This window comes from Larus michahellis, chromosome 9 (genome assembly GCF_964199755.1).
Source record: "Larus michahellis chromosome 9, bLarMic1.1, whole genome shotgun sequence".
Taxonomy (NCBI): Eukaryota; Metazoa; Chordata; class Aves; order Charadriiformes; family Laridae; genus Larus; species Larus michahellis.
This window is the reverse complement of record NC_133904.1, coordinates 2,027,501-2,042,101: the sequence shown is the minus strand read 5'-3', so window position 1 is coordinate 2,042,101 and position 14,601 is coordinate 2,027,501. Positions and strand designations below refer to the sequence as shown.

The 14,601-nt window shown below is 40.9% G+C and overlaps 1 protein-coding gene across 3 annotated transcripts in view; it reads left to right on the top strand.

The window, feature by feature from the left end:
* Nucleotides 1-14,601, top strand: part of MAP2K5 (mitogen-activated protein kinase kinase 5) — a 142,646-nt gene that overhangs the window by 86,377 nt on the left and 41,668 nt on the right. For all 3 annotated transcript variants that reach the window (XM_074599578.1, XM_074599577.1, XM_074599579.1), the window contains one exon: nucleotides 1,945-1,974. In XM_074599578.1, coding sequence (XP_074455679.1) covers nucleotides 1,945-1,974 — 30 coding nt within the window. The remainder of the gene's footprint in view (nucleotides 1-1,944; nucleotides 1,975-14,601) is intronic.

Here is a 14,601-nt window from a genome sequence, read left to right as displayed (position 1 = left end):
GCCTCCTCAGTCATTAGGCAAACTCCCATTGATGAGATATTTAGGGAGGACTGGGGTGATTTTTCAGAGCGATGCATGGAGATTTAGCTGTGCAGTTCCTGCAGTTGTGACGTGCCTGTGCAGTAAGCGTTCAGAGATTGCGTACAAACAGAGTAGCCCTTTAGAACCCATTTGCTACGTCCGTAAATTTTCAGGACAAATACTGTCTCACTATGGGAAAAACTGCTTTTAAGACTAGTCACCAAAATAATTGTTTCCTCTCTTTGGGTTTCTCTTGCATGCCTCTCTTACACAAACGCTTCAAGACCGGCTCTGCTTTTGTCGTGTCTTTCCTCTGAGGATCTGAGGAAAGTTTACCCTATTTGTGAAGGTTCACAGCCAAATGGCGAGTACGATACTAGGTGTGGATGGCAGCTAGAATTGCAGAAAGGGCACCGTCTCCGCTGATTCCTGGTTGCTTCCACTCATGCTGTCAGCTGTTTCTTACTACCTTCTCATGACCTTTTTTCTGAACTACTGAGGCTGGAGTATGTCTGCTGGTGTTTGCCCCATCAGTTCCCCACCTTATAGAATCACAGAATCATAGAATGGTTCAAGTTAGAAGAGACCTTAAAGATCATCTAGTTCCAGCCCCCTGCCCTGGGCAGGGACACCTCCCACCAGCCCAGGTTGCTCCAAGCCCCGTTCAGCCCGGCCTTGAACCCCTCCAGGGATGGGGCAGCCACAACTTCTCCTTGCTACAGCTCTGTCCGTGTCTTATGGTTCATACTTAGGAGAGTTTTGTGCTGCCAGCCAGGCTGAAATTTCACCGTAGGTTAGCACGTAGCCTCAGCTGCAATCTGGCTAGGTCAAGTAGCCGCGGCACTGAGGAGCTCAAATATCAGTGGCAATACACGTGCCGTGAAACAGCTTTCACCCAGTGCTGACATGTGGTTTAGCCTTTGCAGTACCTGACACGGTGGCTTAGACCTTCAGCATTGGTGCCGTCGCTCAGTCTGAGGTGACCATACCTAGTCTATCACGCAGACGAATCCATGATGATAGTGCATCCATAACCTTTCTGGTAGACCTCCTTCTGAAGGTTGCCAAGGGGAGGGTTCGCGAAGGTTAACCAGAGTGTAGAGAAGCTGTGTCAACTCTGAAAACCCGTGTCCTTCACTGAATAGTAGACAAAATAACTTAAACTAGTTGTATTTTGATGAAATTGTTTCCAAGGTTCAGATACCAAATGGGAAAACCTAAAGTCTTGTGTGAAGAATTTATCATGGCATATTTATTAGCTATGGCATTGTGGCAACAGTGATGTCATTGTCGGGTTTAATACTGATACTAGCAGACACCCCATTAACACATCAATTGACTTACAAAACGTCATGGAAAAACAAATCCGTTTGATATCGCGTGCAATTGAAAACAGATCTGAAGAAGACGAAGTGTCATTTTGCAGGTGCAATGATCTCTCTCCAGATGCCCCACTCACAGGTTCCTAGCTGGGTTTGACACCGATAAGGAAACAAATCTCAGCTCTATAACCCAGATTTTACTCTGAGCCAGTTAAGGAAGGACTTTGGGAGTTCACTGCGTGCTCTACAATACCTGTTCGTTGCAGATAATTATCAGTAAAGGTCAGTGTCGTTGGCCTCGCTATTGAGGCTGAACTGGTTTAATTTAGAGAGTCCTGAGGAACTTGGGCATCAAACGGTGTTACCGAGCGGTACAGACAAAAGAGCTTGAGAAATACAAAAATATTCAGAAACGCAGAACAAGGGGTAATTGTTGTGAATAACTCCATTCTAAATACAGCTCTTTGTGTGTTTTCAGAACTACTTTTGCTGACATTTTCCAATTTATACGATAGTAAGAGTTGAGTACTTTTCTCTCTTTAAGAAAATGTGCCCTCCATGCAAATCTATATAACTAGACAAATATTATTTCCTTTCCCAGCTTGCTCTTGGGAGGTTTCCATATCCTCAGGTAAGATTGTTCATTACTGCTGTTTGCCACTGTGACATTCATTCCTATGTATGAAGGTGCAGAGAGCAATTGTGAACATTTGAGCCACATACAAATAAATCTGTCCTGTTAAATTGAAAAGTGGTATCTTGAAGGAGTCATTTAGAAGTCTCTATTGATTTTTATTTTTTTTTCCCCCCCTCTCTCTTTTTCTCTTCACACTCTAGATTTTCTTTCCCTGGAAACAGTGAAAATTATGATGATGATGATTGTTTTGTTGTGAGGTTAAAAAATAATCCAGTATGTACAACAGTGCTTTTGAAGCAGGAAGGTGTGTCTGCTCCTTTTTCATATTTTCATTTTGAATTTCGATTTTGAATAATGGTACAATGGTCTCAAATCTTCTCAAATCAAAGATATAATGTGAATGAAATACTTAAGGGAGCTCTGGATTCTCCCTTTTAAGAGGACCTAACGTTAGTATTTTATTTAGAAGCTGGCGTTTTCTAACTTTCCACTGACCGAACTCAGTTTCGTTGAAGTTGGTGGTAAGACTGTTTCCATCCGCGGTGGCGGTGGCTAGGCCAGCGCTGAGCCCCGCGTTACCACGTAATATCTTACTTGGTCGGTATGCTCGAAAAAATCTGAACAAAACAACCAATCCAGAAATAGGTTTGATGATTACTCTAAATACTTACTGCAAGATGGATGTTAGAACTCATGGTAACAAACTATTCCGTAGTTCCTCAAATTATTCTTTTTCCGGGAGAGGGGAAAAAGGGAAGTGTCCAGGGACTAAAATGAATTATTTGAATGTGGTTTTTATGTTTTCATATGTTTTATGAACAGTGTTTTCTGCATCTTGGTCTGTACAGATCAGAGTGCCTGGAGGCATGTCTGATTTAAAGGTGGTGTTGGTCTGTGCTCTTTAAGCATCTATTAACTTGCTATTATTATGCAAATAACTGTTGTAATACACATACTAATTTATGCATGGTTAGATTATGCAGATGCCTCACAAACATGGTTATTGAATAATAGGCTGGGACTCATTCTCTCTCCCATTTTTATAAGCTGTTTTAAGCAAATTCTCCTGACACTTTTATGGACTTGCAAAGATTTTGCGTATGTCGAAATATACTGATTTTTCACTTTCTCACCTCCTGTGGAAAATGTTTACTGACTGAAAGAGCTGTAGCTGGGTTAGCAGAACATACTCTGCATGTTTTATCCGTATTTTAAAATGTACCCTCTCCTTTGAGAGAGGACTGGAAAAGAAGCTCTTGTGTTGAAGTGTCCTCCAGACGTTGGCGAACTCACTTGTGCTCGTTGAGCGTGTTGATGTTCGCTGTAGATGCTGTATTATAACACTAAATCAAAGTGACACAGGGTACGATTTAAGATAACCCTCCGTTCACGGAAGTGTCGGAGCTTGGGGAAAGAAGTTCGAGCGCGTACGTTACGTATGATTCGAGACAAAAATTTGTTTTCTGAATTGGGAGCAAAAGATGATTGCTAGTTTAAGATGCTTTTTGCTATTCTAATTAAAAAACGGATCGGGTTTGTAAAAGAATATTTGGCAAGTCAGTAGTCCATGAAATTGTATATATTTTTTAATGTAAAACAGTTGAGGAGGTGAAACTTTAAAATGTAGCTATTAAGCTTTTCAAGCAACTGCTTTTCGTAAGGATTTTTATGTGAAGAATATGTATTTTAGACACGTACTTACACAGCTGGTCACAAGAACCCGTAGAAACCCACTCTGATGAGGGGAATAATTAGTAGGGTTGCTTTTTTTTTTAATGTCTGAATATCTATTTATCTCCCTACGTAAGGGCCTGCTTCTGCGGTCGCGCACTGGAGTAAATCCTCCTCACTTCAGTGGGCTGCTTCAAACGACGGAAGCTGACCGTATGTGTGTTGGCAGAATTTGTCCCTACCTAACTTGAAGTTACTTCTCTCGGAAAAGGGAAAGTTATGAATACGTGTTTGAGAACGCTTGAAATTTCCTGCAAATGAATGTTTGTCTCCAGCTGTAGCTGAGGAAAAAAAAAAAATTTTTTTTTTCCTTTTTCTCTATTTTTAAGATACAGACAAATGGTGTGTGTAAACTCAGTTTAAATGAATAAGATTTATAGGGGGAATCGTTTTAGGGTGGAAATTCAGGACTCCTGCAATATGCCTGTAAGACTAAAGGATGATTTTATTTTTTTTCTGGCCTTTAGTAGAATATCTTGATGATAGAACTTCCCCCTTCTCATTTTCCACATTTTTGTTACGAGTATTTATTTTGCTAGCACTTATTTCTCACACTGTCGTTATTTAATCTTAAGTTCACAATCAAGTCTTATCTTGAAAGCACTTAAGCACGCAAGCACCTCGTGTAAGTGAAGTTCCTTATGGGTGTGTTTAGAATTACTGTAAATGGTTTTTTGTCTTGGTGTGCATTTAACTTCGTAATCTGTACCGATCTGAACAAGAAAATAACAAACAGAAATGATCCCAACAGGCTCTTCCACTGTCAAAAGTTTGCACAAGAAACTCTAACCCTTAAAATGCGGTTAATTTCTAACGCTGTTACGGGTTTCATTGCTTTGTTGGTCGTTTTCCTGGAGCGGTGTTGCCACGTGCTTCCTTTTGGAAGTAGCAGGGTACGATGCTCATACAAACGTAAGCACTGAAGGGTATATTCTTCCCCTGACGTGTTTGCTTAACTCTGTTAAGACTAATAGGAACGGCAGATGTGCGTGCCTGGACAAAAACCAGACTATTTTGAATAAAGTACTTTCCGATGGAAACATTTAAAAATGAAAGGAAACCCCTTTGACCAAACGCAGTTGCTAGTCCCTGGTCTGTCCAGCTTTTTAGGTATCTGAAGAAGGTGCGTAGGGAAAATAAGTTTCAAATTCCTTTTAAAAGTTTCACCTTAATTTATGTGATTTTGATTTTACATGTCTGTGCCAAATGAACTGAAAAAAAAAAAAAAAACCAAAAAAAAAACAAACCCAAAAACCACAATGCAAAAGGCCATGGCACCTCACAGTATATTTAATTAAATTTTAAGATGGAACCCCAAAGAGGTGCAGTGGCTGAACAAACCGCGAGACGTACAGTTAATCACGTAGCTTCAAATTCAGTATATTGTATAAAAACGCGATGGGGGCAATGGCTTGTTTAATGATAATGCAATTTAGGAGAAATGAAAAGAATTGCCCGCTAAATATTCTCGGCTTGTAGTCAAACTTTATACAAAGCATGATGTTAAAAGGACGCCGCATCCATTAGGGAAATATTCCAAAGAAATAGGCAGTACTCAGCTGCCGAGGATTTAATCAGCTATAGGAAAGCGCGGATTACGACGACTGTATTTAGGATACTTTTGCATTTAGAGAAATGTTTTCCTTCCTTTGGCTACAATTCCAGGCCTCGCTTAATAAATTACATGAAAATGACCTGATTTTTAAAAAAAAACACCACCAAAAAATCCTGTCCCCCCGCTTCCGCACCCTCCCATCCCACTGCTCCCCTCAAATCTGAGCAAACACTGCCCCTGGTATTGTAAAGCTTTGAATGTTTTCACACCCCATTAATTTATTACTTCTCTTTCCTTGTCTTTAAATTTTTTTTCCCCTTTTTTTTTCCTCTTTTTTTTTTTTTTTTTTTTTTAAATTCAGACTCCCCGCTGCTAGAGCGATTTTCATCTTGTTGTTAATTTTCCCTGCTCCATATGGAGCTCCAGACATTTCACCTGGAGGCTGTACTAGATTTTGCTGTAGCGATCGCACTTCCGGAGGCCAAAACTGTCATTTAAGGTTCCTGGTGCATCTGTCTACGCCAGGCTTTTCACTGGCACCGGGAGAGTGTGAATAACAAATTGGATGCACCTGAGATTCAGATGATTAGTGTGTTTTGTGAAGCCGGGCGGCTTGTAAGCAGATAGCTGTAGGGATGGGGAGGGCTAAGCAGCCACCCTGGGTGAAATCCCCGCTCCCACCTTGCGCTGGGGATGCGCCGGGAAAACGCGAGCATCCCGGCAGCCCGAACGCGGGGAGGACCAAATATTTCATCCTGCCTTGTCATTGATTAGAAAAAAAAGAGCCTTTAATTTCATTTCACCCCATGTTGTGATTAATTTGCATTCTTTGTCAGAAGTTAATGGAGTTTTTTATGGTTCACTCTGAAATCCTTGAAGACATCAGAGTTGATCTGATGTTTATACAACCGCCAGCGGAATTTTTTCATTTGATTGATGGAGAGCTTGATGTTATTCCAAACGGCTTTTTAAGCTGTTTTTAAGAATTATTTGAATAAAATGCAAGCAAGATATTGTTATAACGATCAAGATTATCTGTTAAAAATCTGTTTCAAATAAAGAACATGATAAGTAGGAAAAAAAGATCAAAAAGACGGGAGAAATGATGAATACAGAAGATGATATTTGTTAAAATAGATAATCCGAGGATTCAAATAAGTTATTTCAAAATGTAGTGGAAGGAAGAGAGACCTTAATTTAAGGGTCTTTTTTAATATAAAGAGTTTATTTTTGCAGCACGATAAATAATGGGAATGAATTAGTAAGAATTTAGTTATACTTAGATTTTCCCCTTACGTTTTTGTTTTTTTTATTCTCCCAGCTTTTTCACCTTCATTTTACCAGCACTGCGAGCGCAGAGCGCTGGTGTCTCTAACTCCGAGAGACAGGACTGTCAGGCCTGTTAGTTCAACAAAATGATGACATATTACTCGTCTGAAGGAAGAGGCATTCTTAAATCCCACTGCAAAGAAAGCATAAGTGGATAATAGGAAATTTTATAGCCCCAGAAAGCGTCCGCTATAGACTTGCCATTGGTTTGCTTTAGAAGAAAATACGCAGGCAAAAAATCCTCGGTGCAAGAAAGCTGCTTTTTGCTCCTCCTGTTAGGGAAAGGTTTGTACTTTTAGCAAGCCCCAGCATATCAAAAGCATCGGGGAGAGGAGGCAGAACACGCTGCGTGCGCTGGGCCAGATCCTCAGCTGGAGCAAATCAGTTCTGCTCCGGGGACAATGCAGACTTTACACCAGTCTTTTTCTCAGCAGGAAAAGATGTTGCAAACATTCGTGGTTTGTTTTTTCCTTACCATTTTATTTTATTTCTGATACCAAAGCTGGGTTGTTTGGGGTTTTGGGGGGTTTTTGTACAAGATTTTGTTTTTGTCCTTTCGTCAGCAAATTCTACCCTCGCTGTGATTTCTACAAGTAAGATTTAATTATAGGTCAAAAAGCTACTGTGCAAGCGCTTCCATTTAAAACAGATTCATTTATTTGCTGTATCTTAGTTTGCTAAATAATTGCATGGTTTTAAATGAAGTTGCTGCTTTCTGATCCCTGTATTAACACGGTCTAAGATTCTTTTTGTTATATGTAATCCATACTATTGACCAAATTTGGCCTGGTTTCATTTAAATGTAAGCAGGTTGTCAAGGAAAAAAATATTTAGTTTAACTTGGCATGTAAAATAGCCATTTTACTGTTGTTTTTTCAATTGACAGAAACATCCTTTAAGCATTCATTTACTTAGTGAGAAAAAAATCGAGGGTTGGTTACAGCATGTTTCCTAGTAGGAAAGAAATGTTTTTGCTTCCACATACATCATTATATCTGACCATTTAAAAGACATTAAACACTGTTCAAATGCTAATGCCAAAATAGTGAATTAAATTATTGTATAATATCTTAAATATGATAGATTTGTGCAAATATTTCTGCTTTTATAATGGATTCCAGAAACCACTGGCAATATTTTAAGTCATCTGCTATTATTTTGAACTCTCTACCAATTTCTTACCATAGGTTTCACTACATATATCACTCGTGAGATAATACACTTCAAATGCATTTTGCTTTATTTATTTTTTTTTTTCTCCTTAGCCAGAAATAAGTTTGAACTTAAATTTTATTTGTCTATTAGAAACTTGCTGTAAAATTTGAATTTAGTTTTAGGTTTTCCGGAAGTGTTTTCTTTTTTGAAAATTGAGATATTTGAGAAAAAAAAAAAAGTTAGAAATCCAAAGTATAAAGACATTTATATTTTTTAATTTAATCTTCCTGTCTGATTTGCTTTTTTAAATGTAAAATTGATGTTTGAATAATATGGTCAAGCTTGGAAATTTAGGTAATTAGTAAATCCTGATTTTTTTAATATGTTTTTAGTATGTTTTCAGCGTGGATTATTGGCTTACAATCTTGAAAGACTGATATTTTTTGGTTTTGGTTTTGGTTTTTTTGCTTTCTAACCTTAGCAATTCCAGGCAGCCTGAGGGAGCAGGGGTTCGGTTGTGTTTTGTCACCATCATTCCAGGATGCGTTCTGTGCCTGTTCCCCTGTCTTGTGTAAAACCTCGCACCTGGTTGCGCCGACATCAGCTTCGAACCTGTGAATACTTCGGTTTGCTACCGTGGAAAAATTAACTACTGCAGATAATGACCCGTGGGCGCATCTTTGCGGTCGGGATGTAAGTTTGTGTTTTCCAGTTAGTTATGGCATTGTCACCCTTCGCCGTCTGTATTGAATAAGAAAAAGGCTTAATGCAGCGAGCCCTTTTGTTGCTCGGTGCAGTCGTTGTCTCGCCTTCGCAGCACAGGGCTGATGGTGCGGAGACCTTTCGGCTGCGGAAGTTGAGCGAGATCCTGAAACGAAGCGATGTTTGTTTGCCCTGAGAGCTACTTATCGGGAGGGGAAACAAAAACACCCAGGAGGATATATTGAAATGTCTTCTGAGAGATTTTTGCAAACATAGAAGGATCTCCTACGTGAGTTGGTGCTTCTGTGGAATGGGAGATGTTCCTGTAGTGCTTGGAAAGAAACATCTCCCCCAGTTAGAGTTCCTGCGGTTGATGCCGTTGAATGACTTGCCTGAATGAAAACGTAAATCTGGGAGACGGGCTCTCCCGAGGAGGAAGGCTAGCAGTAGGGGGATAGATTTGTGTGGTCGGTTGGTTTAGGTGGCCATTTGCAAACTGCCAGCAAATAGTGGATTTACTGAAAATTTGCATCTACACTCTGGACGTGCTCTCTTGGCTGGGATGAGGAGCAGGCATGGTTCTTCCCAAGTCACCCAGGAACTGGAGCTGAACGGGGACAAGAGTGCAGCAAATCCCTGCTCCGTTTTGCCTGTTTCCTCACCCAGGGTGCGTCTGCAAGAGCTGAAAAATTAATTGTGGCTCTGAGCCTGTTTGAGGAGTGAGAGTACCTGCTCCTCACGGCTCTGCGAGGTTGTGAGGTACTTCTGGAGATGGACATAGTGGTCCCAACGTTTGCTCTTCACTATGTCCGTGGACTGCTAATGCAGGGGTCTCTGCCAGGGGCTGAGGACTGTTTCCAACATGCCTTGTCGGAGCACGCAGCACACACGGCCATCTCCTCCTCCTCTGCTGGGCGATGGTTGCTCAACGGAGCGGGGACCCTCAAAGGCCAGAATAAGACTGAATGATTTTGATGGCTAGGCAGGTGTCTCCCTTCCATGGCAGCCGTTCTTCTGCCAGCCACACGGAACCATGTGCCTAATTCCCAAGGGAATGCAACACTACCTGGGGTGGGCAATGGAATGACATAGGAGAGGATGCTTGTTGCGTAGCGTAGTGCCTCTCATTGCCCAAACCTGCTCAGCACCTCAGTTTAGTTAGAAAAATCCACTCTTATGCCCAAATTTTTGCTGCTTTGGGTAATTTCCTTTCAGAAGTCCCTAGAATTGTGTCATGTGTAGCGATCGCAATTGATTTTGCAGCTCATCAGAGAAAGCTCAGGGGTTTTCTGGATGGGTTCCAGTGACAGGTTTTAACCATTGACATTTTTTACCTGTTCCCTTTCAAGCTAGAAGGGACTTGGAGTGGTGTGCTTACGGGGAGGGACAATCCTGATGGATTATTCATCTGCTGCTCTTCAGTGCTTCTGGTATTGGAGGCTCTCTTGTTTCCTTAGATGATTTGTTCCTCTCCTTTATTATTAGCAAGGTTTTCCTCGCTGCAGGGTATAGTGGTAGTTGTGTGTCTAATGAACGTGAAGAGATGCAGGAGCGTCGGTGGTTATGTCATCCTTGCTCTGTTTTCAGTCTAAAGACCCCAGTTCTTTCAGTGTCTCCTTTCTAGATTTCTGGCTGTTCTTGTGGCTTTTCTTTGAACTTTCTCCAGCTGGCCCACAGCTCTCTGGGGGTCCACGCACGGGCTTAGACACAGTTCTGCATGGAGCAAGGGTAACCTTGGCATGGGCTCAGACTGTACTGCTCCCTGGACACCCCACTGTGGTGTTTGTCCTTTTGCGGGTGTTTTTTGGTAGCATCATGACATTATTCGTGCTCAGTTGTGATTGGTTTTCCTCTTATGTAGTGTCCTCTAGGTTCTCGTGGTGCTCCTCTGTATTACCACGGTGGTTGTTTCATTAAACTTGGTAAACATGGGTGGCATTAAGCAAGAACTGGTTAGAACTAAACCCCGTTCCTTTATTTGGTTTCTGGCTGACCACCCTTTGTTCTACTTATTGCACTTTTTGTCATGCTTGAAACAGGTCTTAAACAGCAGTTTGACAAATATACTGTCTTTCGTGAGACTTGCTCGTCCCACGTTCCTGCTGACTGAGGAATGGGTTACCATTAGCACCCTGCTCCTACTCCAGGGTAGTAGTTATTGCTGGCTTCTTGCGCTCCCTCCGTTATTTCAACCGTGTGCAGTTTTTCATGCCCGCTTTGTTGAATTGTGTTACTAAACTCCGGTAAACAGATTTCTGTGAGAAGTGGCTGCAGTTCAATGGTGGATGAAATAATCTCTTTATATAAATTTGTTTGCAGACCTCTGGGAAAACCAGCGTAATATAATTGTAAGAATATATTTAATATTAAGGTTGTTGTGAATTGCCTTTTTTTTCATTCTTTTTTTTGTCACACTGTTTTGTGACAGTGAGTGAAGTTTGCCATTTGCCAAATCCACAGATCGGGATGGGGGAGGATGTTGAGAATGTCAGGGACAAGTTAGGGGGTCAGTCTTACTGCTCTGCTGCTTTGACTTCTTTCAGAAGTAAAACCATTCCGTTTTGCAAGACTTTGTAAAATATGTCTGAAGATCATTGTTTCATTCCGGAGGAAAACTAAAACCCGTGGTGGTGAAGGCCGTGTGGAAATGCAGTTCGCTTACGTCTTCCCTTTCCATTTACGTCGGGGCAGAGGCAAAGCAAGTGTGCGGCGCTCGTCCGTTAATAGGAGACAACGTTTGTTGTTTCTGCTGTTCAATAAAACTTAACCCTCATTTGTAAAGATTAAAAATAAGTTATGTGTGCTTCTAAAATCCACGGTTTCGTAGATCAGGAAAATAAATGTTCTACCGTGAAGCCTCCCTTAAAAACCATAACTGTATGATTTGTTGGTATAGGTATTTTTCTATTAAAAAAAAAATATATCCGTAGCTTGAAAAGCAGTATATATGTAAAGAGAAAATTTGTTAACTGATATGGGAAGATCTAACCCTGGGTCACCTGCAAATCTCTCAAACAAGAGCTCCAGGGCAAGTCCTAATTCCAGAGAGTAAAAGCGAAAATTAAAGCTATAGCGAGTGACTCCTCTAAGTTACCCGGGGTGGATTCATTTGAGTTCCGTTGATTGTGCTTGTGAATATAATGTGAAAGGGATGGTAGAGGTCTTCTCAGCCACTTCCCGTCCAAAGTATCTCCATGGAGACAGAAATATAACCTGATGGTCTGTCAAAAGTTGCTGTTCGTAACCAGAGGCATTCATTAAATCGTAGATGAAGCAGGAGGCAAACTTTTGCATTTTTAACCAACCTAAAAAAAAGTGCCATTTGGGTAATGTGCTTTATGGAGTAGTTTATCCAGATAGCACTGATATTTCATGACCTGAGAAACGGGCTGTTAATGTGATAGATTTATTTATCATTTTCCTTGCTTATTCAAATTATAAACTATCACATGCAGTAAGTACAGAAAAAACCCCACAGCAAATACAATACGGACTCGAAAATACCAAATAGCCGACCTAATTCTGCAACTTCATGTGGTTTCAGTTGTGTGCGAAAAACTTAGAAAGCCTCACCAGCTGGATTTTCCAGCGATGAGCGGGTCAGGGGCTTACGCACGTTCTTCTGGCGTGGCTGAGGGAGCGCGTCGGTGGCAAAAGGCTTAAAGTGACTATTCTGAGGTGACAGTGATGTTTTTCGATACTATTAAAATGCACGCTGTGCCTCCTTTGTCTTGCTTTCAAGCAGGTTTTTCACTCGCGTCACTGCCACCATTTCCCTATTTGAAATTCTTCGTGGGAAGTACAAAACCATGGCAGTGAGAGTCTCCGTCCTGGTCCCCCGGCGTTCTGAGCACCGCGCGGGGGACGCGCCACGCCAAACGCTGGAGCTTTTGCGCTGCAGCCGCTGCATTGGATCCCTGGAGACGAACCTGCCTCCTGAACTTCTTATCCCCCGGTAGCGCACGAAAACCAGGCGGTTAGGGGAAGGAAAAAAGGAGCGTGGGTGAACAGGAAGATAAAACATTTTACGTTGAGTACTTTTAAAACTGTTCTTAATGTGCTATAAAACTGGATGCTTCACTTTTTCATGAACTGTGTGCAAAAGGAGAAGCACTGACTGTAAAGTTGTCGTCAGTTAGGTTTGGTTTATAGTTGCAGCGGCTGCCCAATAATGTGATCTTGGAAAAGGTAAACAACATAGTTTTAACAGTGAAAAATATGCCTAATATAAATACAGCTAAGTTCATTGCTGTTCAGAACTTGAAAAATACGACTGTAACATTGCATTTTCTAGTGGAGTTAACAGAGGAGCACAGTGCAGCCTTACAAGCAATATATCTGAGACAGAGAAAATAGGTAATACATCTAACTGGGGAGTCTCTGTGGCATTCACATAGAGGAAAGCACAGTAGCTTTATTTAATTGAGAAAATGAATCAATTACAATGATGTTGCATCATCAAATGCAAGGGAAATAGCAGATATGTCATTACATCGGGTAACAGTGTTAAAAAGTAATTGAGTGTCTTAAGCATTTTGAATCAATTCCAGGTGCTGGCACAGCTACCTTAATGCAAAATTTATGAAGATGATCTCAAAATAATATGTCGCCATCAAAATCGTGTAATAAAACCCGGTAACGACGTGCGTGTGAGCGAGCACACGTCTCTTGCAGAAGCAGGGCCCGCTGCTCCAGCGGAGAGTTGCGGTGTCACGGGAAGAATTCTGTAATGCTTCAATTTGCGTTGCTTTATTTTTCATTAGAAGCACTGAGCGCTTTTATTAGAAATAATATTTTAAATCTTGTTCTGGAATTAGATGTAGTCATATCTGTGTGGAGGGTACTATATGTGATCCCACCTCTATTCCTTTTCATGACAAGACCTATTTTCCTGGTAAGGAAATGTGACTGATACTCTGTTCGGGCGAAAACCAGAATCACCCCTTCACGTGCGCTAGTCTAAAGGAGCTCCGAATCATCCCTATTGAATAAGAGGAGTCTATTTTGGCATTTAGCATTTGGAAGTGAAGTATGGGGGGAAAAAAAAAAAGTCTTTTTATATATCCACAGAATATTTTGCTTATTAGCAATAATGCAAACCAGCACATTTATTCTGTTGAATTGTAATAGGTTGTCATTGACCATTAAAAAATATAATGGGCTACCTCTATCTATTTATTGTTCTCTTTTCTTCCTTGGAAAAAATAGGATTATACGCAGAAACTTTATGTGTATATTTGTGCACCACTAATACACTAATGAAAGACTTCACATGCGTAATTCCGGTTATTTTCTTGGTGCTGGTTTTCAGCCCCCTCTGTATTCCATTTTACTACCTGTAAAGTATTAGTAGAGGGTCCTGCCTCTGGCTGGGTATTGGGGGAGAGCGCTTCCAAAGCTGATGGCAGCCCTGCGACATTCATCATCATGGCACTATACAACAGAGAATATTAAATGTAAGGGGGAAGCCAAATAAACTGCGTTAGAACAGAAGACGGCGTTTTCACTAAGGACTGCATTCTGTTTGCACCCGGATTATGTTGGGTTGCAAGCAACTTTGTGTCTGTTTAGGAAAAATACGTCATTAATTATCCACACCCACTAGAAATGGTATGCATATACAAATTACCAGAATACCAGCATCCCTAAATTCAGTCAGATGTTTTGCTTTAAGTACCTGCTCTGTGTTTTCTATTTAATTGTTTGTGTTATAATTCTGCCTTTGTTTCTTTTTGTAATTGAAAGGTGCTTTGCCAACATGGGCCAGAATATTCTGTAGCTCTCTGTAAGCGATCGAGTGGTCCGTTATTGCAAACTATTAATTAATTTCCCAACCAAATTGATGTTAAGAAATTTAAGAAGGGCTCGGAGACGACCGATAACAAGTCTTTCCTTCGCCATTTAAAACAATACGAAGTTCATCAAACTTCCCAGCCTCACAGATGGCGATGCTCTGCTTATAGTCAGGCTAAAAGTGGGTTGGAATATATAAGAAACTTGGGTGAAAGTGGAGTATTAAAGGCTTTCCTGAGCAGCGGCAGATACTTCAACCACATAATTAAAGTTTTCTTCACAAAAAAAAGGGATTGTGAGCAGAGTCTGGCAGTAATCCAAAATTCTAATTTCTGACTATGATTTAATTTCAATTT